The sequence below is a fragment of the Lynx canadensis genome, chromosome X (assembly GCF_007474595.2).
Source record: "Lynx canadensis isolate LIC74 chromosome X, mLynCan4.pri.v2, whole genome shotgun sequence".
Classification (NCBI taxonomy): Eukaryota; Metazoa; Chordata; class Mammalia; order Carnivora; family Felidae; genus Lynx; species Lynx canadensis.
In genome coordinates this window covers 87,624,319-87,649,853 of record NC_044321.2, presented here as the reverse complement: position 1 = coordinate 87,649,853, position 25,535 = coordinate 87,624,319, and the positions used below count along the sequence as shown (strand labels likewise).

Below are 25,535 nucleotides of genomic sequence, written 5' to 3'. Positions count from 1 at the left end.
AATCTTCTGAATAAGAAATCTCCAGACTCAGATGGTTTTAGTGACTAAGCCTATCAAATATTTATCCCATCTTGTCCAGAAAATAAAACAGGAAACATTTCTCAACTCATTTTATGAGGCATTACGCAGATAACAAAACCAGACAAATAAGGTTAAAAAAAAAGAAAGAAATCCAATTTCCCTCATGAACACAGACACGAAAACCCACAGTAATATTTTAGCAAATCTAATGCAGCAATTTAAAATGAATAATATTCTGTGACCAAGTAGGGTTTGTCTTAGTAATGAAAGGTTGGTTCAGTATTTGAAATTCAATTAAATTCCACCAAATTAACAGTGAAAAGAATACAAAGTACATGACCATAGCAACTGATACAGAAAAGACTTTTGCCACAATTCAACATGTATTCATGATAAAAAATACCAACAAGCTAGGCATAGTAGGGAACTTCCTCAACCTGAGAAAAAGACATCTGAAAAAAGGCCCAACATCATAATTCATGGTGAAGGACTGAAGACTAACATCAGGAACAAGACAAGGACACCCAAAATTTTGGTTTGTTACTCCACATTTTGTTTTCTACATTATTTAAGAGACTAATGCACGTTTAGGGGCACACACTGCATAAAGATGTAATTTTGTGATCAATACCTGAAAGGGGTAGGTGTGAAGCTATAAAGGAGCAGCATTTTGTATGTAATTTAAATTAAGCTAATATATGGGGCGCCTGGGTGGCTCAGTCGGTTAAGCGTCCGACTTCAGCTCAGGTCATGACCTCACGGTTTGTGAGATCGAGCCCCGCATCATGCTCCATGCTGACAACGTGGAGCCTGCTTGGGATTTTTCTCTCTCCCTCTCTCTCTGCCCCTCCCCTACTCATGTGTTCTGTCTCAAAACAAATAAACTGTAAAAAAATTTTTAAAAAAGACAGAAATAGGTTGAAAGTGAAAAGATGGAAAAAGATATTCCATGCAAACGGTAACCAGAAAAAGAGAGCAGGGGTGGCGATACTAACATTAGATTCAATAGACTATAAATCAAAACAGCTTACAAGAGACAAAGGAGGATATTATTTATTAATAAAAGTTTCAATACTGCAAAAAGATATAATAATTATAAACATTTACATACTTAATAACAGACCATCAGCATATACGAAGCAAAAACTAGTTGGAGACTTCAGTACTCCACTCATAATAGATAGAAGAGCCAGACAGAAGAGAAGCAAGGAAATAGAGAACCTGAACATCACCATAAACCAACTAGATCTAACAGACATATATATACAGAACACTTTAGCCAGCAACACCAAATTCATTCATCTCAAGTGCCCATGGGACATTTTCCAGGAAAGACCATACGTTAGGCCATAAATTACGTCTCCATAGAGTCAAAAAGATAGATATCATTACAAAGTATCTTCTCTAACCACAACATGATCAGGTTAAAAATCAATAATGGCAATAAAATGGGAAAATTCTCTAATGTGTACAAATTAAATAATACACTCTTACACAACCAGTGGATCAAAGAAGAAATCACATGGGAAGTTAGACAATGAAATGCAAATCAAAATCCCAATTAGATACTATCTGACACCATTAGAATGGCTACTATCAGAATAAAAAACCACACAGAAAACAACAAATGTTGGCAAAGACGTGGAAAAACTGGAACTCTTGTACACCATTGGTGGGAATGTAAAATGGTACAGCAGCTGTGTAAAACAGATCAGTGGTTCTTCAGAAAAATTAAAGATAAAATTACCATACAATCCAGCAATTCCATTTCTGGGTATATATAAAAAAGAGTTGAAAGCAGGGTCTCTAAGGAATATCTGTACACCTGTTTCATAGTGGCATTATTCACAATAGCTAAGAAGTGCGAGCAACCCAAGTGCCCATCAACAGATGAATGCATAAACGAGATGTGACATACACATACGATGGAATATTATTCTGTCTTAAAAAGGAAGGAAATTCTGACACAGGCTACAACACAGATGAACCTTGGGGACATGGTGTTAAGTGAAATAAGCTAGTCTCACAAAGACAAATACTGTAGGATTTCACTTCTATGAATCATCTACCCAGAGCAGTCAAAATCACAGAGACAGAATGTAGAAGGATGGTGGCCAGGGGCCAGGGGGAAGAAGGAATGGGAGTTACTGTTAAATGGTTACAGAATTTCAGTTTTTGCAAGATGAAGGAGTTCTGGACATGGATGGTGGTGAGGGTTGTATAATACTGTGAATGCCCTTAATACCACTGAACTGTACTAAAAATGGTTAAGATGTTATATATATATATATATGCATACATAATATACATATATTTATATATACTATAGATAAATATTATACATAAATATATATAATATATACACACACACAAATACAGTGAAAAATATTCATAGAACTATACACCAGAAAGTCAATTTTAGGGTATGATAATTAAATTTAAAAGTATATATGAGAGGTGCCTGGGTGGCTCAGTCAGTTAAGAGTCCTGCTTTTGCTTTTGGCTCAGGTCATGCTTTCACGGTTGTGTGATCGAGCCCAGCGTCAGGTTCTGCACTGGGTGTAGACCCTGCTTAAGATTCTCTCTCCCTCAGAGGAAACAAAACTAATATGAAAACAGGGAGGGGGACAAAACAGAAGAGACTCTTAAATATGGAGAACAAACAGAGGGTTACTGGAGGGGTTGTGGGAGGGGGGATGGGCTAAAGGGGTAAGGGGCTTTAATAGGAATCTACTCCTGAAATCATCGTTGCACTATATGCTAACTTGGATGTAAATTAAAAAAATAAAATTTAAAAATTAAAAAAAAAGATTCTCTCTCCCTCTCTCTCTGTCCCTCTTTGAGACAGAGAGAGAGAGAGAGAGAGAGAGAGAGAGAGAGAGAGAGAGAATCCCAAGTAGGCTCTGTTCTTTCAGAGTGGAGCCCAACACAGGGCACAATCTGAGCTGAAATCAAAAGTCAGATGCTTAACCCACTGAGCCACCCAGACGCCCCTCACCACAGCTGCTTCTTACTAACCATATTGTTATATGTAGGTCTACTTCATGTTTTTCACTGCTATATATTATTCAATTGTATATAAGAAGTCATTCTATACATTGTCATGTTCATGGACATCTGGATCTACTCTTTTCCCTGCAGCCAGAAACTGTGTTGAGATTTACTTTCCATAATTTGTATTATACAAATAGATCTGTTTCTACTATCTCAGAGCCCAGGGCCCTTGCACTCTGACCTGCTCTTTCCATCGGCCCGTGGGCTGAGAGTGGACACTTTCTGCCCACTTGCACTACAACCTGTCACATGTCACAGGAATTGTGGTCAGGATCGTCCATTTTTTTAAACTGACGCATCAGAAAACAAAAATGACAAAACAAAAATGACAAAAACTGCTGCATCTAGCTAGAGATCATACAAGTATTCAGTGTACTGCCTTGTTCACCTTTCTATATGTTTCAAATGTTTTCAGAATAAAAGTTGGAAAATACAACACAAGAAAAATAAACTATAATAAAAAGGCTTGGCTTGCTTTGCCTGTGTGCACAAAGAGATAGGACCCTTTATAGAGTATTAAAGATAGAACACAATACTGGTTGTAACGGGTGGTTTCCCACCTGCTCACTCTGGACCCAATGGCGCCATACAACTGCAGAGGCTGCAGAACACTTTTTCCCATGAAGTCCAGAAAGTTGGCCAAAGCCCCTATGTGGAAGGCACTCAACTAATAAAAGGGGCTAGTTATCTGAATGCAGTTTTCATTCTCAAATTCTGCTTATCTGAATGCAAATAATTTTCATTCGCTGGGACCCTACTTCTAACAGTGAGGTAAGTACACAAGATGGTGAAGCAGCAAGACAAAACATATCCTGATTACTTAGTCTCTGATAGGATCCATGCTAAGTAATTAACCACCATTCAAGGAAGCAGCTACTTTTCACAGCATTCTTTTACAAATGAGGAAATGGAGGTTGACACTTTAAGCCTCACGAAGTGGCCAAACCACAACTATATAACCTAAACCATCTATTTCCACTGCACTGTTTAAGGTTCCTTTAAAACATTATCCCTCAGGACGCCTGGGTGGCTCAGTCGGTTAAGTGTCCGACTTTAGCTCAGGTCATGATCTCAGGGCTCCTGAGTTCGAGCCCTGCGTCGGGCTCTGTGCTGACAGCTCAGAGCCTGCAGCCTGCTTCGGATTCTGTGTCTCCCTCTCTCTCTCTCTGCCCCTCGGCCACTCATGCTCTGACTCTCTTTCTCAAAAATAAACATCAAAAAAAATTTAAAAAAAACATTATCTCTCAAACCAAATGTCAAATAACAGGGCACTGTTTAAATATATTGTGTTCATCCAAATGATCAAATATCAAATACTAAGCAGTCATTAGAAATCATATCAGAAGAATCCCTGGGGTGCCTGGGTGGCTCAGTCCGTTAAGTGTCCAACTCTTGATTTCGGCTCAAGTCATGATCTCATGGTTTCTTGAGTTCGAGCCCCAACTGGGGCTCTGCACTGACAGCTCAGAGACTGCTTGGGATTCTCTCTCTCCCTGCCCCTCCCCAACTCATACTCTCTCTCTCAAAATAAACTTTAAAAGAAAGAATATGCAATGACATGGGGAAACAATTATGGTATATTAACTCTGGATATATTACAAATCTAATCTTTGGAGAGACCTAGAATAATCCCAAATTTGTTTAAAAAATGGGTATGTTCTCACAGAACACAGGTAGGACATAATGCCAACATATTAACAGAGGAATCCTCAGGTACTCTCATATATACCTACAGATCTTGCCCCAACCTCATCTGTTATGCTGTACTGCTTTTTTCTTTTTTTCCTGGAATTGCTTTTGCCCGATATATATAGCACAGAAGACACCCAACTTAGGTTCCATAAGGACTGGGTGGGCTGACAAAGTAAAAAGAGGCCCAAAATGATCGGTCCCTGTTCTTCTGATGAATAATGCTTTCCACGCTTTCCCAGATGCAAAAAATTATCTGCGTCTTCAGCATTACTTTTACGAGGAAGTGTTATACATCCAAACACATGTTTAAAGGACAGGCTGCCCCAGAGGAAGATAAAAATAAATAAATAAAATAAAATAAAATAAAATAAAAGCAGCCTCTGTTCCAGAAATTTTCAGAGAGATTTCAGGGAGAGGATTTGGCTGGGGCGATGAAAATAATCAGAAAATACGCGCTAGGACTGTAGCAGCCAAAGCTCCCAAGAAAGAACAAAACTGAGTATATACACATGGGGAGGAAGGCAGTTTCTGGTGTGTTCGCAAGGGGAGGAGGTCTCTGAACAGCCCGAAGGCGTTTTCCCCCTTATAAGCATTAAGAAAGAATATGTATGGGGGTGCCTGGGTGGCTCAGTAGGTTAAGCATCCGACTTCGGCTCAGCTCATGATCTCACCGTTCGTGGGTTCAAGGCCAGAACCTGGAGCCTGGAGCCTGCTTTGGATTCTGTGTCTCCCTGTCTCTCTGCCCCTCCCCAAGTTGCGCTCTGTCTCTCTCAAAAATAAATAAACATTAAAAAATTTTTTTAAAAGAAAGAACACATATGGATCCAAGGCAGCAAGCAGACAGTTATGGCCCCTTGGAAAGGAGACAACGGAGCAATAGCATTCTGTAGAAGACCAGAAACTGGTCCCCTTGAATTGCTACTTGCTTACTATGGATTTGCTAGGTTCCTGGTGTTCCTCCTTTTGAATCTGCAGCATTCATATGTAGGGCTTTCTCTCCCTTGCCAAGAACAGTCTTAATAAAGCTGTTCAGGTCAGAGACAGTCTCCCAAACACCCTTTCCAGTAATGAGTTCAAAGCTAAGCCAAAATGCAGCTACCTCGGAGGGGAAGGTGCCAAAAGGCTGCTCTGTTTAGGGTCCCAGAGCAGCTGATCCGTTGAGCGCTGCAAAAAGGGGGTGCTGAGACAGTACAGCCACTCCGAGACATTAAGACGCAAGAGGTTCAGCCTGAGCCCACCGCAACTCAGGACGGTCCTAGCAATCGGGAGTCTCCCTGCTCAAAGTCCTGCTGTTTAAAAATCTGCAAGTACAATACTGCGGGATCTAGAAAAAGAGAAGGTCACAGGGCTACTGAATACGTAAGATCATGTGGCCCAAAGGCCAATAGGGGACCAGTCCCACAATGCCAAGATCACATGTCAGGCTGTCCTCATTCCCCTCACCCAGACCCATGCTTCCCTCACCTACCTTGGCTCGCGCTGGCCTACAGTCCTCCCTCCAGCCAGCAACGTGCCCCCTGCTCGCGGCAGCACGGATGAAATTTCATCTCATCTCCTTCAAAATCCTCTCCAGGCTGAGTCAGCAGATACTCATGACCAAATAATCCCACTTGCATCACACATCCACTCCTCTCCATGTGGACATGACAATGAGCAGATTTAAGGGTTTCCGCGGCGCTGGGGGCGGGAGAAGGGCCATCGTATACTTCCTGAGGCAGAAGACGCGAGCCAGCTCTCTGCTGTGCACTTTTCTTACAGGGCAGGGTGGGGGAAGAGGTCCCCCCCCATTCAGTCAGAGTCACTCTCTGAGGTGCCCCCAGCCCTGGCGGCACACACTTGGATAACCAGGCGCGTTAAGCCGTGAGCGCTTGTAAGGCCACTCTACTGTCTCATCACAACCCAAAAGCCAAGGAAATCTTAACAGCCACTCCCTTTTCTTTCATGTGGTCCTTCAAAATACCCCAGCTCAGACAGAGGAGAGTTCCAAAAGGCTGGATTCCTTGAGAGGCTCCCAGTCCCTTGGGAAACCAAGAATTTCGCCCTCTTAAAAAAAAAAAATACAGCAGCCAGGTTGCCAACAAGTAAGCTTAAAACTTAACAGGCTGACTGCACTCGAGAATGCTCTGTGGTGTTGGGATCCATGGAGACTGGGAAGGGGGAGTGAGTACATGCCACCACGTGGTGACAACACTCTCCTTCAGCCAGGATAACAGACCTGACAGAAACCAGGAAACTCCAAACCACTGCAGGACGGTCTGGGGTGGGGTGGGGGGATGTAACATACACGGCCCTTGATTTGCTAACTCGGCTCCAAGAACAGCATTAAACACACCAGAGACCTACTCCCCTGAGCAGATTCAAAACCTCGGGTGGACCTGGGGCTCTTTCAAGATCTTGGTCAAGCTGAGGGAGGCCAAGGCTAGCACAGGAAAGCAAGAGTCACCTCTCTACACCTCTTTCACACTGGTGAAAAAAGCGCCTTGGGGACTGAGATCAGCATTGTTTCCCGACCAAATGGCCCTGGGCCTGGGCCTCCAGCCGACAGGCCAAAAAGCTACGATCTTCCAGCCCCAGCCCCAGCAAGAGACCATGTCATCTACAGGAAGCATCTCCGGTCTTACCAAGAAGGAAGGACTGGCTGGCTTTTAAGTTGCCTCGGGAGTAGAAAATCCCTAGTCTGAGCCTTATGCCAAAAAGTGTGACTATGAACTCTGTGTCTCTCTATCCCTAAAGACCATGAGATGATGTCACCAGCATGAATTGCAGTTTCCCAGAACCCTGCCCCACTCACTAAGGTATTCCTAAACAATGTCACCGTCCTACTGGATACATTTAATTTCTTCCTCTCTCCCTCCTCTCTTTCTGTGTACTAGATTTTTTAAACATTTATTTATTTATTTTTGAGAAAGAGAGAGAGAGGGAGGGAGAGAAGGAAGAGAAAGAGACAAAGAATCCAAAGTAGGCTCCAGGGTCTGAGCTGTCAGCACAGAGCCCGACGCAGGGTTTGAACCCACAAACAGCGAGATCATGACCTGAGCTGAAGTCTGACGCTCAGCCGACTTAGCCACCCAGGCGCCCCTGCGTACTAGATTTCATTGCTCTAAACTCAAGGTCAGCCAAAGTAGGGTCATCCTGTTATGTGTAGGTTTTTGGGGGGATGTGGTAAAATATACGTATCATAAAATTTACCTTTTAACCGGTTTTTTTAAGTTTCTCTATTTATTTTGAGAGACAAAGTGTGAGTCAGGGAGGGGCAGAGAGGGAGAGAGGGAGAGAGGGAGAGAGAGAGAGAGAGAGAGAGAGAGAGAATCCCAAGCAAGCTCTGCACTGTCAGTGCAGAACGCGACATGAGGCTTGAACCCATGAACCCTGAAATCATAGTGAGCCGAAATCAAGAGTTGGACACTCAACCAACAGAGCCAGCCAGGTGCCCCACCATCTTAACCATTTTTAGCTATACAGTTCAGTGACATTATATACATTCACATTGTTATACAACCATCACCTCCATCTAGCTCCAGAATGTTTTCATCTGGTTGTCCTATTTTTTGTAAATACAGTTTTATTGGAACACAGTCAAACCCACTCACTTAGGCAATTATGTATGTTGCTTTCATGCTACTAAAAGTTATGTAGCTAAAATACAGGTCATATGGACCACAACATTCAAAATATTTATCTGGCTCATTACAGAAAAAGATTGCCAACCTCTGCTATGAACCAAGATATACACTGAATTTCTAGTTTAAAACAGCACTTGGCTAACAGCCAGTAACATAGTTTCTCCCAGCTTTCCACTAAAATTCCTAAGACAGAAAAAAGAGAAAAGACCCTCAAATCACTGAAAAATTAGACTGATGGTCATCATCCCATTCATTACGAGAATCTGTAAGAAATCTCCACTAATGATAAGGTAAATGCCAAGATGAGGAAAAAAAAAAAATCTGAGGCCAATGCATGCAGCAGAAACCTGAACCAGATCAGGAGCACACGGAGTCCTGCCACTGTGGGCTTCATGACTTAGAAATCAAAGAGTTCATCGTAACCAGCAAACTGGACAGGCACACCTCCACTAGAGGACTACTGCTTTCCAAGGAAGTCGACAACTCTCCAAACTGGTCTACATGCATCTGGAGGCTGACTCCCACTCCCTGAAATGAAAAGGCCTGAAGTGATGGCTTTGGGGCTTGCACACCATGTCATGGGAGTTAAGAGTCTGCCCAAGTAATGCGTGTGGGAGGCCGTAGTTTTTCACATGCTGTTACCAAAGAATGCAGCGGTAGGGGTAAGTGATTCCGCACAGGTCCAGTAGAACCCACTAGATGAAGCTGCTACGCACTGGCAAACAGGCTAGAAGCTACAGACATCCACCTGCCACTGAGAGAGAAGCTGAGAAGGGGTTCTATCCAATACCAAAGAGAACATGAGAACAGTCGAAGGCAATCAATGGATGCTATCTTGAGCAAAATAATAAATAAATCCTCCTTTGTTTTTTTAATGTTTATTTATTTTGAAAGAGACAGAGAGAGAGAGAGAGAGAGAGAGAGAGCGCGCGCCAGGGAGAGGCAGAGAGAGGGAGACAGAGAATCTCAAGCAGGCTCCAAGCTGTCAGCGTGGAGCCTGAATGGGCCTTGAACTCACAAACTGTGAGATCATGACCTGAAACCAAGAGTCAGACACTTCCCCGACTGAGCCACCCAGGCGCCCCTATAAATCCTTTGAACATGCATAAACATACCCAAGAAACAGCACGGTTCCTCTGAAAGCCTCTGGCAGCAGAAGTGCATATCATTCTGAAGTCTTGGAGGAAGGACAAAAGTCTGAATTTAGTGTCTGAGCCAGAAGAAGTATTTGACAAAACTGCATCCTCGATAGAATATGAGAAAACATGGACTCTCCGAAACAGGTATGGAATGCCATCAGAATAAAACATACTGAGAAGGAGGGGCGCCTGGCTGGCTCAGTCGGGGGAGCATGTAACTCTTGATCTTGGGGTCATGAGTTCGAGCCCCACGCTGGGAGTTGAGATTACATAAAAAAAAAAAAAAAAACATTGAGAAGGAAAGACAACAAACTGGGGAGAAAAGAGAGCTTAGTAAAGCAAGGAAGAGTTAGAAAGAAATTAAGATTGTAGCAGCAGAATTAAATACCACACTAGAGATGGCAAAGAGCAAAATCAATCAAATTCATAGTATGGAAGCCAATTCTGAATCTCTCCCATGCACGCACAGTAAAAGGAAAGGTGACCTTACAAATGCAACAAAGCTTGTTATTAAGAAATCTATTCATTTAACATACCAAATGGGGAGGTAAAGGAGAAAACCCAAATGAACCTCTCAATAGATTCTTAAAAATCATTGGCTAAATTAACTACATTCAACAACCATTCCTGATTAAAAAAAAAATTGGTAATTTAAGAATTAAGAGAATTCCTTAACATTATAAAGGAAATCTAATCTAAACCAACAACCACCATTCAAGGCAACAGTGAAACACCAGAAACATTTTCATGAAAATCAGAAGCAGGGTGGGGCGCCTGGGTGGCGCAGTCGGTTAAGCGTCCGACTTCAGCCAGGTCACGATCTCGCGGTCCGTGAGTTCGAGCCCCGCGTCAGGCTCTGGGCTGATGGCTCAGAGCCTGGACCCTGTTTCCGATTCTGTGTCTCCCTCTCTCTCTGCCCCTTCCCCGTTCATGCTCTGTCTCTCTCTGTCCCAAAAATAAATAAACGTTGAAAAAAAAATTAAAAAAAAAAAAAAAGAAGCAGGGCAAGAATTCCTGCCAGTACCACTATTATTTAACACTGTTCTAGAAGTTATAGGCAATACAATGAGGCGTCAAAGGGGGGATGGGTGTATTTGTTCTTTAAAAGGAGATAAGGGGGGCAGCTGGGTGGCTCACTTGGTGGAGCATCTGAATCTTGATCTCAGCTCAGTTCATGATCTCACAGCTTGATCAAGCCCCATGTCGGGCTCTGTGCTAACAGCATGGAGCCTGCTTGAGATTCTCTCTCTCTCTCTCTCTCTCTCTCTCTCTCTCTCTGAAAATAAACAAATAAACTTAAGAAAACAGAGAAGTAAGATTACCATCTGGGCATTGATGCCATTAATTTCCAAAATAACCCAAGTGAAGCTTAAAAATCTATTAAAATAGTAAGCACAGTGGCCAAATATAAAATAAACATGTATAATCAAAATCTTTCCTATGTACCAGTAAGAACTACTTTGAAAATGTAAGAAATAAATTACATCATAAACTACAAACTGTTCAGGAATGACTCTGGTGAGAAATAGGTAGGATATGCATGCACATACCCTTAAAGAACATAAAAGAAAGCTTGGCTATATGAACTAATGTACCACGTGTTTTCCTATATGGACAGACTCTGTATTATAATGGTGTTAATGAAATTTTAGGCTTCAAGTCATTCCAATCAAAATGAATACAATTTGAAGGAGAATCTGACAAAAAAACATCCTGAGTTCATTTGGAAGGAAAAAAAAATGGTTCAGACCAGCTAAGAAAAAAAGCGTGGGTAAAGTAATAGGCTATGAACAATGGCAAAGAGAAATCTGGCCTGCTAGCTATTGCAAATACAAGAGTATTAAAATGGTGAAGGACCCCGGATGCCTGGGTGGCTCAGTCGGTTTAGCGGCTGACTTCCGCTCAGGTCATGATTTCACAGTTCATGAGTTCAAGCCCCGCATCGGGCTCTGTGCTGACAGCTCGGAGCCTGGAGCCTGCTTCAGATTCTGTGACCTCCCCCCTCTCTGTGCCCCTCCCCTGATCTCATTCTGTCTCTCGCTCTCAAAAATAAGTAAACATAAAAAAATCAAAAAATAATACAACGGTGAAGGACCCAAAAAAGACATCAATGGAATAGCAAAACAAGCCCCCAAAATAAATCCTAGCATGCATAAGAATTTAAGTGCACAACAGCAATAATCATAGGGAAACAGTTATTCAACAGAGCTCCAAAAAATGACAATTTGAGGAAAAATATAAATTATATCCCTACCACATACTATTCACAAAATGAATTTTCAATGAACTGACAGCTAGATATTTTTTAAAACAATTAAAAATCCAGATTGCCTATCTGATCTTTGGAGGGGGGGGCAGATTTTCAGGCATAAAAACACCAGAAGAAATCACCATTGTCTGAAGGCAGTTTGGAAACCCATCAATGTGTCCAATACAAACATCAACTGTACATCAAAAGCATCATCAACAAGTTAGAAGACAATCTGGGAAGAACATTTCCTACAAAGGTGATAAAGGATTAATATTCTATATACAGATGACGCATGCAGATCAATGAGAAGAGAAACACCCCCATGTAATAACTGGGCAGAGAACACGGAGTGGCAATTCACAGATTAAAATATATAATGAGTAATAGGCATGATATGTATAGGTTTGGAATTTTCTATAATGAAATTTGAAGGGACAAAATGGAGGAAAAGGGAAGGGAGAAAGCAAATGGGAAGCCACTAGGGAGATGAGGGGGAGAACTGGGTAGGTTTGCAAAAGGGGGTCTTATGTATGAAGAACCTGTGATCCATCCATAGATGAATGGATAGAGAAGATGTGCTATAGATACACAACAGAATATTACTCAGCCATCAAAAAGAACGAAATGTTGCCACTTGTGACAACCCAGATGGACCTAGAGGGTATTATTATGCTAAGTGAAATAAGTCAGAAAAAGACAATTACCGTATGATTGCGCTTACATATGAAATCTAAAAATTAACGTAAAGAAACCCGAAAAAAAAATCAGAAACTGACTCATACACACGAAGAACATACTGGTGGTTGCCAGAATGGAGGAAGGTAGGGGGGTCGGCAAGACAGGTAAAGGGGATTAAGAGGTACAAACCTGCAGTTATAAAATAAATATAAGATACGGGGATGAAAAGTACAGCAGAGGTAATATAGTCAATAATATTGTAATGACTTTGTATGGTGACAGATGGTAACTCACTTACCCTGATGAGCATTTTATCACATATATAATTGTTGTATCACTATGCTATATACCCAAAATTAATATATGTCAATGATACTTCAATTAATCAATTTTGAGAGAGATTGATGAATTAATTAATTAAGAACCTGTGTGAGGCAGGCTGGTTCATATTATGGGACTGGGGATGTACGATCAAGGTAATTGAGACAGGTAACTTTTTTGAAGTCAGTAGCAGGATCGTAAGCGCAGAAAGATCTCTAAGAATATCGTTGTTTTTCTCAAACCCGAGTGAGAGGAAGAATTCCAGGGCTTGGATACTGAAGGTACTGGGATATGGCTCTTCAGGAAAGAACCACTCAAAACAGCCAAACGAGTAAAAAGAGAATGGCTCAGATTCAAGGAGACACAGAACAGTGCTGCAAGCATACACACAACACAACAAGCGATCCTGGTTGCTGCTATATGAGCATTCATGGAGACGAGGAGCCAAGAATAGAAGGGAGAAGAAGGCTTCAGAAGCCACATGCTGCCAGGCTGGAATTCTAGGAGTAATAGATACTGGAGAGCAAAAGATTACCACGCCAGAGGTTGCAGTGGTGGTGGGCCAGATAGAAACCCCTTCCAGCCCCAGCTCCAGACTCCGCATACGTGCTTTCTGCTGAGGAAGCCTCCTCAGCTGCAGACTTAGCAAGTCACATGTCCACAGAGGGGCATATAAATGAAGCACTCTGGGACCCAGCCAGAACACTGGGGAACCGCCATTCCCTCTTGTCAAGTGCACCATGGGTACCCTGTGGAGGATCCTGCCCCTTCTCCACCCCAAAGAGAATTGCCAGCCCCTGCCCAGCATGGGGCGTGCGGACCGCTGGGCACACCATACCCTTTTCCTGCAGTGTCCGGGCACGCCTCCAAGAAGAACATGCCAGCCTTGGCTTAGCTGGGAAGCAGACAAACTCATGCTTGGCTGGCACAGCCAAGGGCCAATAGAAAAAAACAAGAGTTGGGTATATAGTGCTACTCACTGAAACCTACAGAACACGCTGGCATAAAGACCACAGTGGTGCCCGTCTGTGTACACTGACATTTGAGGAATTTTAACTAGGATGCTTTCATGGCTTTAACTCCTTAAATAATAATAGGATAGCAGAAAATATTCACTTAAGCAACATAAGGTAGTGATTAAAAGCACTGGTGCTGGAGTCAGGGACACATTGGATCAAATCCCACCTGTACCGCTTACAAGCCACTTAAGTCACTTCAGCTTCCTGAGCCTCTGTTTTCTTGATGTAACTGGGGATACTATTTGTACCACCCACACAGGTCTGCTGGGAGAATTAAACGAGATAATCCACGTTAAGTGTTTCCCACCATGCCTAGGCACACGATAAGCCTGATTACGAACATTAGCAGGAAAGGAAGAATGGGAATCCTGGTTTTCCACTCTGTAATGTCAGCCATGCTATCTAAGATCTCTTGGTCCCAAATGGTTGACTTTTGTGTGAATAACATAGTCCCTATCTCACAGCATTATGTGAAGGATTAGATGAGACTGTTTAAGACAAAGTACTTTGAAAACAGTCATGACCTATACTCATGTAAGGTGGAGTTATTAAGAACTATTTCCCGGTGGGGGGGGAGGCGCCTGGGTGGCTCAGTCAGTTAAGCGTCTGACTTTGGCTCAGGCCATGATCTCACGGTTACTGGGCTCAAGCCCCACACTGGGCTCTGTGCTGACAGCTCAGAGCCTGGAGCCTGCTTTGCATTGTGTGTGTCTCTCTCTCTTTCTCTCTGCCCCTCCCCAACTTGTGCTCTCTCTCAAAAATAAATAAATAGGGGCACCTGGGTGGCTCAGTCGGTTAAGTGTCCGACTTCGGCTCAGGTTATGATCTCACAGTCCGTGGGTTCGAGCTCCGTGTCAGGCTCTGTGCTGACAGCTCAGAGCCTGGAGCCTGTTTTCGATTCTGTATCTCCTTCTCCCTCTCTCCCTCTTCCCCACTCATGCTCTGTCTCTCTCTCTCAAAGATAAACAAACATTAAAAACAATTTTTTTAATAAATAAATAAACTTTTTTTTTTTTTCAAAAAGAGCTATTAGGGCACCTGGATGGCTCACGCGGTGAAGTGTCCGACTTTCCCTCAAGTCATGATCTCACACTTTGTGGGTTCAAGCCCCTCATCGGGTGGGCTCTGTGCTCACAGCTTGGGGCCTGAAGCCTGCTATGGATTCTGTGTCTCCCTCTCTCTCTCTGCCCCTCACCCACTTGTTCTCTGTCTCTCTCTCGAAATTAAACAAACATTAAAACACAATTTTAAAAAGAACTATTTTTAACTTCACACTGCATGTAATATTTCCACACAATAGAATAATATGCACCAAAGAAAAAGTATGTGCGTGATAAAAACTTGGATGGATCTGCAAGGAATTATAAGTAAAAAACAAAAACAAAAAAACCCCACAAAAAACAGCCAATCCCGAAGATAATATAGCATTCTTAAAATAACAAACGTTTGGACATGGAGAACAGATTTGTTGCCAGGGGTCAGGGACAGGGTACAGGTGAGAGAGTACTGACTGTGGCTACAAAAGGGCAACAGGACAGGCGCCTGAGTGGCTCAGTCAGCTAAGTGTCCAAACTCAACTCAGGTCATGATCTCGTAGTCCGTGAGTTCAAGCCCCATGTCAGGCTCTGTGCTGACAGCACAGCCTAGAGCCTGCTTTGGATTCTGTGTCTCCCTCTCTCCCTCTCTGCCCCTCCCCTGCTCACACTCTGTTCTCTCTCTCTCTCAAAAACAAGTTAACATTAAAAAAATTACCTAAAAAAAAGAGCAACAGGAAAGATCCTCATAGTGATAAAACTGCTCTGTACCTCAACTGTACCAACGTCAATATTGTGGGTGTCATACTGCATTACAGTTTTGCAAGAGGTTACCACTGGAGAAAACTAGGTGAAGGGTACACAGGATCTCACCATTTTTCTTACAACTGCACCTATATTATGATATGATATTCATTATATTATATAATTATCTCAAAGCATAAAACTTTAATTTTAAAATATATGGATGATGAGTTTAACAAAATGGGGGAAATGTAATATTAAGTAAACAAAGCAGAATAGAAAACAATATTTAAAGAAGGTAGAAACTCGGGGCGCCTGGGTGGCTCAGTCGGTTGAGTGACTGACTTCGGCTCAGGTCACGACCTCACAGCTCATGGGTTCGAGCCCCATGTCGGGCTCTATGCTGACAGCTCGGAGCCTGGAGCCTGCTTCGGATTCTGTGTCTCCCTCTCTCTCTGCCCTTAACCCACTCACATTCTGTCTCTGTCTCTCTCAAAAATAAATAAACATTAAAAAAATAATAAAAATAAAGAAGGTAGAAACTAAAGGAATAAATACATATCTTTTTACTGTGAGTGTGTGTGTGTATAAACTATATCTAAAACCAGATTCTATAACTCAACCACAAAATAAAGTACTTACTAACCTAACTAAACTATAATAATGAAAACAAAAACAGACAAGACTAAACCCAAAAAAGAAGACAGGACTACAGATGAGGAGATAGGTTTTTAAATGATCAAAAATAAGAGGATACTACATGCTCCACTAAATTCATGGAAACAAATCCGAAAACTCAGAAGAAATGAGCAACTTTCCAGTAAAATACAAATGACCAAAACTGACCCAAAAGATCTGAGTAGGTGAATTACCATAGAAGACACTGGAAAGGTGGTTAAGGGTGTACCAACAGAAAAAGGCAGTAGGACCAGATGGGCTTCACAGCTGAGTTTTACTTGACCTTAGGAAAAAAAAAAATAACTTCTAAACCAACAACAAAATAAAGAAAAAAAGAAAAGAAAAAGCATGTTAAAAAATAAAAAAAAATTAAGAACACATAATTTCTAAGGGTAATTAAATTGTTCCAGGCCAGACAAAGAGAAGAAGTATGCTGCAATTCAATTTTAATCCTTACTCCTGATGAAAAAAATCCCCAAAAATGACTCCCATCTCACTTATGAATACTGAGACAAGGGTTCTAAATATACGATTGATAGGAGTGCCTGGGTAACTCAGTTGGTTAAGCATCAGACTTCAGCTCAGGTCATGATCTCACAGTCCATGAGTTTTGGCCCCGCGTGGGGCTCTGTGCAGCTCAAAGCCTGGAGCCTGCTTTGGACTCTGTGTCTCCCTCTCTCTCTGTCCCTCCCTCGCTCATGCTTTCTGCCTCAAAAATAAATAATAAAATAAAAATAATAAATAAAGGATTGACAAATGGAATCCAGCAATGTATCAAAATAATATAACACGAGCAGCAGGACTTACTTCAGCATGTAAGAGTAGTTCAAAACCAGAAAATTTATGAACATAGGTCACTGTATCAAAAAGTTAAATGGAAAAAAAAAATACTCAACAGACATACAAAAGCATTTGAGGGGCACCTGGGTGGCTCAGTCGGTTGAGCATCTGACTTCAGCTCAGGTCATGATCTTGCGCGATCATGACCACAGAGCCCACTTTGGATCCTCCGTATCCCTCTCTTTCTCACTGCCCCTTCCCCACTTGCACACATGCATGCACAGACGCGTGCACTCTCTCTCTCTCTCTCAAAAATAAATAAACGTTTAAAAAAATTATAAGAGGGGCGCCTGTGTGGCTCAATCAGTTAAGCACCAGACTTCAGCTCAGGTCATGATCTCACAGTTCGTGTGTTGGAGCCCCGCATCCAGCTCTGTGCTGACAGCAGGGAGCCTGGAGCCTGCTTCGGATTCTGTGTCTCCCTCTCTCTGCCCCTCCCCAGCTCGTGCTCTCTCTCTGTCTCTCTCTCTCAAAAATAAATATTAAAAAATTATAAAAATAATTTTAAAAATTATAAGAAAAAAGCATTTGATAAACCGCAGGAACTGTTTTCTTGGAAAATCTCTAAGTTAATGCATCATTTACACGCAATAGACTATTTAACATACCCCAACAGCAAACAGGGAGAAACAGAGAACAACTCCATTTAAGATCATTTTTTTTTTTTTTAAATTTTTTTTTTCATCTTTTTTTTTTTTTTTTTTTTTTTTGGGACAGAGAGAGACAGAGCATGAACGGGCAAGGGGCAGAGAGAGAGGGAGACACAGAATCGGAAACAGGCTCCAGGCTCCGAGCCAACAGCCCAGAGCCTGACGCGGGACTCGAACTCACGGACCGCGAGATCGTGACCTGGTTGAAGTCGGACGCTTAACCGACTGCGCCACCCAGGCGCCCCAAGATCAGTTTTACAGGGACGCCCGGGTGGTTCAGTCGGTTAAGCGTCTGACTTTGGCTCAGGTCATGATCCCGCGGTTCGTTCGAGCCCTACATAGGGCTCTGTGCTGACAGCTCAGAGCCTGGAGCCTGCCTCAGACTCTGTGTCTCCCTCTCTTTCTGCCTCTACCCTGCTCACACTCTGTCTCTCTCTCTCTCTCTCTCAAGAGTAAACATTAAAAAAATTTTTTTAAAAAAAAGATCAGTTTTATACACAGCGGCCCACCAGCACCATTTTTACTTAACTCTGAGTTTCAAGCAAAAGCAATAACCGAAGAAAATAGCTGGTATAACCACTGGAGAGACAGCATAAAATGAAAATTAATTTTACCAAAACTAACAAGAGGATCTGGAAGGATGGCTGGACCTGAGAACTACTGCTAAAATCAACAACCTTCTTCTAGCAAGAAGCAGTTAGGAATGGAAAGGAGAACATTCTTCAACTCATCAGGGACAGAAAAGCTATTAATTCTTTAGGAATAAATGTATGAAGAAAGGCACAAAATGAGATCTGAACAGATGGAAAGAAATACCATTTCTTCGATGAAAAGACCTACATAATTTTCAAACATCAGTTCTCACAAAACTGAAATATACATTTAATGCAATTCTAATTAGAATCTAAATAGGGCTGATGGGGAGGGTTGAATAACAGTGATCTTAAAATTTACATATAAGAAAAAAATGCCAATGAATAGCCAAGAAAAATATTTTTATGCTAACAAATCAACAAAATCATTTAAGTAATCAAATCAACATGTTTGAGTAGACAGATATATGAAACAGAATAAAGGATCCATGAATGAATCCTTATATATGAGAAATTTAGTAGGTAACAAAAATGGTAGTTCAGTTCACAGAGAAAAACAGGAATTATGTAATATATCATGCTAGTACAACTAACTAGCCATCTTTAAGAAAATCATCTTAACCAAGACTGGGAACCCAGAAGCTATAATAATATTTGAATGTGAAAAAATGTAAAAAATCACACAGAAAAACATACTATCAGCCAAGTCAGTACATACAGATCAGGGAAAGATATCTATAATGATGCTGATAGGCAAAGGGCCAATATCCAAAATATACAAAGAAGTCTTACAAATGAAGAAAACTCTAAACAACCCACAAGAAATGGGCAGATGGTATGAACAGACAATTCAAAGAGCTAATTTAATTGGATAAAAAAATATGAGATAATACTGAAATTCATTAGTAGCCAAGGAAATACATCCATTAAGTTGTCAAAATTATAAGAGTCATAACACCTTATGCTGGAATGGATATGAAGAAAGTAATCATCTCATGTATTACATATAAAAGGGAAAAGTGAATTATAACAGCCGGTTTTTGTATATCAAAATGGAAAAATCTATTAACATAAATATATATTTATATGTAAACATTCGTGTTTGTGTGTGTGTATAAATTAAAAGCACCAGTATATAAGGGCATATGTACAATGATGTTGATTTCAGCATTGATCATAGTGGCAGCGTTCTGGAAAGAACACATGTAAACATTCATTAATAGAAGAATGGCTACGGGTGCCTGGCTGGCTCAGTTGGTAGAGCATGCAATTCTTGATTTCCGGATTGTAGGTTCAAGGGAGGGTGTAAAGATTATTTAAAAATAAAAATCTTTACAAAAAAGAAGAATGGCTACATAAGTTGTGTATCCATGAAATATTTGGCAGTTTTGTGAAAGAATAAGGTATACCAGTAAACTTTGATAGATTCCCATGAGATATCGCTGAGTGAAAAAGATGTATTACAGTATATATAAGATTCTATGTTTGTAAAACAATCAATGAACAACAACAGCAAAACATTCCAAAACCCCTGTGTGTCAGTGTGCACATGCATGCATGTGTGTGTACATACCTATGAGCAAAGAAAAAAAAAACCAGAAGGCTACATACTGGTTTGGTAATATGCAGGTGTGGAAAGGTAGAGGTAGGAGCCAAACAAAATAAAGAAAAATAAAAAAAATAACTATTATAAAAAAAAAGATATCTAGCAATCATGTTTATGTATTTTCATATGTATACATGTATATAGAAATTGAATTAAATTTAGAAAAGATATAGTAAGAATCTTAAGTATGATCTCTGCTTATTTAAAAAAAAAAGCGGTAACTGAAATTATTTCTTGGTGGTAGATTAAGGGTGATGCTTATTTTCTCCTTTATGTGTCTCTGTATTTTCTATAATGAGAAGTTACTTTAATAATAATGAAATAAAACCAATAAATGTTACTTTCAAAACATTACACTGAAAAATTGAGCTCATTTTGGGAAATCAAGGGAGGGAAACAGGGCTAAATAGCCTTCCATTTAGGGTACAAGAAATCAGGATCCATTTGCCCTCATCCAGCAGAAAGCTACTCACCTAAGGCAAGAGACTAAGTGGCTATTCCAAGGAGCTGTTTGAAGCAGCAAATGGGGTATATTTCCCCCTATCTAACACATTAACGACTTAAGTAAATCAGAAAGCCATTCACACCACTCTCAATTACCCAAGGATCTGCTGGGCCCCTTACTTCCTGTCTCTTCCCTCTAGCCTGTGGCCATTTCACTGCTCAGGAACAGCTCCAAAATGGGGGCCAGGGAAGGGGGAAAGAGATGAAATTAATTCGGTCGATTTAGCTTCTCATTAGCAACTCCACTTGAGAAGTGAGATGGTCACAACTCATGGTTAAAAGGAGGGTTCCGGGACTCTTGACAATTTCACTGAAGCCAATTTGCCTTCAGATAAACATGATTTGCCTACAATACACTTTAACGGATTTGATGCTTGCTATTTTTAAGAAAGTCAGAACTTGCAATAAGGTGCTATTTTTCTCTCCTCATTTTAATTTAAACTTTTAAGAAAAAAAAACACAGAAACATACGAACAAAGGCCTTCCAAGTGAAGGACCATATCCTCAGTGGAGCAGCTGGACCACAGTGTGATGATTCTTGAGAGGAGGGAAGCTGTCTGGCCCCCAGCATGCTCTCAAGAGAAACTGTAGGAAGCCAGCAATCTTCCAAGGGAGCAGGCCTTGGCCATAAACCACCACCACAAAACACTCGCTAAAAAGGACTTGTCAGGGCTTGACAAAAGCCAAGTCTCTCCATATCAGATCTCCGTGTTTCACTCTACAAAAGCCTCGTAGACTTTTGTCCCTTGGGAAGCCCCCAGACAAAGTGGTGCAGGCCCAAGATGTTCCCACAGATGTGTTCATGTGCTTTGTCATGAAACACAATGTTCGGAATTGCAATGGCAACAGAGCAAAAAACAATTGTCCCTTACTTGAACACGACGATAGCTCCAGGACACGGAGGGCAGGCCAAGAGAAAGATCTGCAAGTAAAAAAGAATTAGGAATGGTTATCATGAGGAATACTGTACACAGTTAGAAAATGTTAGTTCATTAATAATAGTAGTGATGGTAATAACAGTACCAATAAATAACCAAACTCTAACACAAAAAAATGCAATATGAAAACTTAGAGAGGCAAGCAGGTGGTCTTCCACACGTACTTCTGTTTGTACAGGCATCTAGGTATGTGGATACGTCTGTGTGTGTGTGTGTGTGTGTGTGTGTGTGTGTGCGCGCGCGCACGCGTGCGTGAGACTGGCAGAAAAGGGAGACAGATACTGAGGGAATGTTTAGGGACAAGGTAGGAAAAGCCTTTTTTAGACACTTTTAGCCTCTAGAACACTTCCTCTTGACCTCTAGAGCAGGACTCAATTTTTCAAGTCTTCAGTGTCAATATGATCCAGCAGCCAGTCTGAGAAGCTTTTAACCCAGGGCAAACAAAAATATATCCTATGAATGGGACAAAATACGCAAATGCCATCTGGTTTGCCTCCCACGGGGGAAGGTAGAGTAATCAATACCCAGCACTGCCAGATTTAGCAAATAAAAAATACAGGAGGCCAAGTTAAATTTGAATTTCAGATAAACAATGAATAATGTTTTTGTGTAAGTATGTTCCATGCAATATTTAGGATATACTTATATAAACACATTATTCATTGTTTACCTGAAAAATTCAAATCTAACTGTGCCTCCTGTATCCTATCTGGCAACTCCACCAATATGGCCACCCCCAGGCTCCAAACCTCCCTTTGATTTTGAAGGGGAGCAAATTTTGCCACCCTGAAATATGTCTCTTTGGCATAAGGATGATTTTAAGTTGGTTATTTTTTAAGAAACAGTAGACATAGGAAAAGCTCTGAAAAGTGAGAAGTTTACCCTTCTGTAGGAGACACGTACATTTATAAGGGAAATCTCCACTTCTAAGAATGGCTCCCCTCTGTACCAGGAAAAGGAGGACGATTCAGACTCTAGAAAGTCTTATCAATGGAGAAGACTCTAACCTCAACCTGCATAATGACCTTACCCTTGATCACCATGCTCTTTCTAGTCTCTTCCCATAATTGATCTTCTGCCCTACACCAGCCCCACCACCCAACATCTTTCTTCTGTCTCCAAGGCTGGAGATGGTATCTAAGGTGATGGCTTGGGCCATTCCAGGGGGTTACTCAGTTTTCTTGCATCTCTCCCATGTATACAGGAGGGTATACATGCTATTAAACTTCCATTTGTTTTTCTCCTGCTAACTGGTCTTTTATTATGTGGCAGAGGCAGGTGGGGGGGTGGTAGCAGCCAAGAACCTAGAAGGGTAGAGGGAAAATTATTTTTCCTTCCCCACATTTGACTGGCTTATTTCTAACCATGACCAGGTAGTTCTATACTTCTATTCCTCTCCCGGGGCAAACCAAATGAAAAAGAACCTCGTCCAGGGCACCTGGGTGGCTCAGTTAGTTAAGCTTCCAACTTTGGTTCAGGTCAAGATCTCATTGTTCATGAGTTTGAGTCCTGCATCGGGCTCTGTGCTGACAGCTCAGACCCCAGAGCTTGTTTTGGATTCTGTGTCTCCTCTCTCTCTCTGCCATCCCTCCCCTACTCATGCTTTGTCTCTCTTTCTCAATAATAAATAAACATTAAAAAAAATTTTTTAAAAAGAACCTTGTCCTTCTAAGAGACAAATCAGTCCCATGCTGCTTGGTTTGACCTAGGCTGGGGTTATAGAAAAACATGTGACAGTTTGACCTTCATCAAAGCAATGATTCTCAAGAGGGACAAAGAAACCCCTGCAGAGCTCTTGTTAAATATGCAGATTTCTAGCTGCCCCATTAGGAATGCTGACTCCAAAAGTCTGGGACTCCAGGAATCTGCATGTTTAACAAATGCCCAGGGAGATCCAACCACTCATGGAAACCAGATAAGATGACATTCAGCAGGACTAAGGATTAATGAAAGAACGAAACACATGTTGGTGGAGTTCCTTCCTCTACAGTGATTTATTGGTGTGGTTTGCAAAGTAATTGATCTGTGTTCCTATCTTGTTGTAAGCATTTATTTAGAAAGCTTATCTGCATTATGCACTTGTTTGGCTTACGTGTATATACGTTAGCATTTGGCTCTTTGGTTCTCTCAAAATCTACATTTAGAAGTAAAGGGTACTATAAGCAAAGTCACAAAGAAAGGTACCTGCTTGAATCCCTAACAGGAGGATGAGAAAAGAAGAACAGAAAAGAGGAAGGGTCTTACAAAGAATGTGGCCAGGAATCCATCACCCACAAAATACCTGAGCAGAGAACCCAGCCAAGGAAATATCCACCGAGAACGAGCCTTTCCCCCTGTGGATCAATTTGATTAAAAGTGCAAAACCAATGACAATTACAGGTCCATAACCTTCATCGGCAATCACCAAATCCAAAGGGCTCTAAAAATCAAAAGTTGGATTCTTTTCAAAGCTAATTTGGTAGCAAGTAGGACTTGAACGGATCTGAGACTATTTATAAAGTTTCTTTATACCATTTATGCTGAGTATTCATATGGCTTCCATAAAAATAGTATCTTCTGATTATGGTGTGCTACCATAGACTCCACTGAGGGTAGATGTAAAATACTCCACACTCACCATGTTGCTTTTCTGATTTTTTTCAAGTAAGCTCTATGCCCAATGTGGGTCTTGAACTCATGACCCCAAGATCAAGAGTCGCATGCTGTATGGACTGAGTCATCCAGGCACCCCTGTATTTCCTTTCTGAAATCCAGAAGTTTCTGACTTCTGAAATACATCTGACCTGAATGGTTTGGGATAAGGACTGTCAATTTGTTATTTCAATCATCCAAACATTAATATATCCCTACTCCCCTTCCACCCCTCAGTAGCAGTCCAAGAAAGAGTCAAAGCTGGTATTCTCTACCACTGACCCTTGCAGCAAAGCTAGTCACCTTAAGCAAGGGACCAAGTTGGAGGTTTGCACATAGTTACCCAGCATCAGGCCCATCAAAAACCACACTCACAGTATATAGTATACACAGAGCAGACAGGAGCCCCCAACCACCTTGAAAAGGCCCTCAATACTTCTGGAGTCCCCTAGGAGCCATGACAGCAGCCTTCCTGAGTTTCTGGAATAGCCAAGATACTTCATGCTAACGTGCTTAACAGAGAAGCAAAAACAATACTGGGCCCCACAGTTAACTCTTACTTTTCCTATAGCCAAGAACAGATGAGCAGATTACTGGGGCAGATTTCCCTATAACTGCTCCATTTGGCTGGTTCGGATTCATGACAGCCCTGTGCCAAAAGCCCAGAAGCCTACTAAAGGGAGCGAAGGCTCCAGTCGCAGCAACCCAATGACAGGTCTAATTTCATTTGAGGCAGCTCATCAATCTAGCTTTGACCCTAAGTGAGGTTCCCAACAGTTACTTTCACGTGGCCAAGTCATTCCACCCAGCACTTTGGCCTTTCTCATCCAGCCTGTCTATTCCCAACACTGGGACACAGGGTATCTGCTTGAGGCAATCTTTCAATCAGACACATGTAGACCTATCAAATGAGCAGGTCTGAAAAAGGACTCCAAATTCATCATATTCTAGTTCCAGTAAACCCGTGGCCTCCCTCAGCAACTTCAAAGATTTACAACATTGAACCTCTCTGCCCTAGCCTGCTGGAGCCACATCCATAAGCAACGTTAACCAAAGGAGCCATGTGAAAATAACATTTTAATTCAGAGGCCCGATGGCCCCCCAGCCTTGGCCTGAATATCCCCGCTCTCTTCCTTGCTAGCCTGCCAGCCGCCTCCGAATTTTGGTAGCGTGTTTTAGGCCAGCAGATGGAAAGCTAAACTATCCCTTCGGTTGCAAACAGAGTGGGAAGAAAAGCCACTCGGGAGAGCAAACAAGGACGGGAGGAAGAGGAGAATGCATGTGTGCGTACCCCAGCACCAACCTGGCACTTTTGTACTTGTGCTAAAATCTGCCCAGTTCAGCACCTGAAGAAAAGGGCAGGGATAGGTAACAGAGATGTGCTAAAAGCATTTCTACTTTCCTGTTGTCTGGGAGATGGGCAGGGCCTTGTTATTAAATCCCATTTTGCAGCTGAAGAAACCTGAGGGAAAGGGTTCCAACAAGAACCCAGATTCCCTAACCTTTAGTTCCACTCACT

The 25,535-nt window shown here is 41.7% G+C and overlaps 1 protein-coding gene across 8 annotated transcripts in view; it reads right to left on the bottom strand.

Moving 5' to 3' along the window:
• TMEM164 (transmembrane protein 164) overlaps positions 1-25,535 on the bottom strand; it is a 177,148-nt gene that overhangs the window by 86,694 nt on the left and 64,919 nt on the right. For 7 of the 8 annotated variants that reach the window (XM_030306214.1, XM_030306219.1, XM_030306218.1 and 4 more), the window contains one exon: positions 21,320-21,369. In XM_030306214.1, coding sequence (XP_030162074.1) covers positions 21,320-21,369 — 50 coding nt within the window. Of the gene's footprint in view, positions 1-10,666; positions 10,702-21,319; positions 21,370-25,535 lie in introns of those variants that run through there. The other variant, XM_030306217.1, reaches the window with a different exon arrangement.